General features: G+C 70.9%; 1 protein-coding gene across 1 annotated transcript in view; it reads right to left on the minus strand.

Moving 5' to 3' along the window:
- Positions 1 to 71: 71 nt before the first annotated feature.
- The window catches only part of EWSR1 (EWS RNA-binding protein 1), a gene marked incomplete at both ends in the record, with an annotated part of 16,709 nt that continues 16,543 nt past the window's right edge, over positions 72 to 237 (minus strand). The window contains one exon of the mRNA XM_009075392.1: positions 72 to 224. Coding sequence (XP_009073640.1) covers positions 72 to 224 — 153 coding nt within the window. The remainder of the gene's footprint in view (positions 225 to 237) is intronic.

The raw sequence follows: 237 nt of genomic DNA on the forward strand, positions 1-237 counted from the left end.
GAGCCCCGGGCAGGGGGCACAGGGAGCAAGGAAGGAGCTCGTTAGTGCTGGGAGCCCCGGGCAGGGGGCACAGGGAGCTGCTCGGGGGTGCCGCGTGGTACCTCCGCGGAGTGGGGGAGGCATTCCCCGCTGCTCCCGGGGGGGGATCCCGCTCCGCAGGCTGTTCATCGGGCCCTTCTTCCGCGCCAGGGACACCTTCAGCTTGCTGCCCTGGAAGTCCTTCCCTAGGAGGGACAC

The sequence above is a fragment of the Acanthisitta chloris genome, unplaced genomic scaffold (genome assembly GCF_000695815.1).
Source record: "Acanthisitta chloris isolate BGI_N310 unplaced genomic scaffold, ASM69581v1 scaffold3350, whole genome shotgun sequence".
Classification (NCBI taxonomy): Eukaryota; Metazoa; Chordata; class Aves; order Passeriformes; family Acanthisittidae; genus Acanthisitta; species Acanthisitta chloris.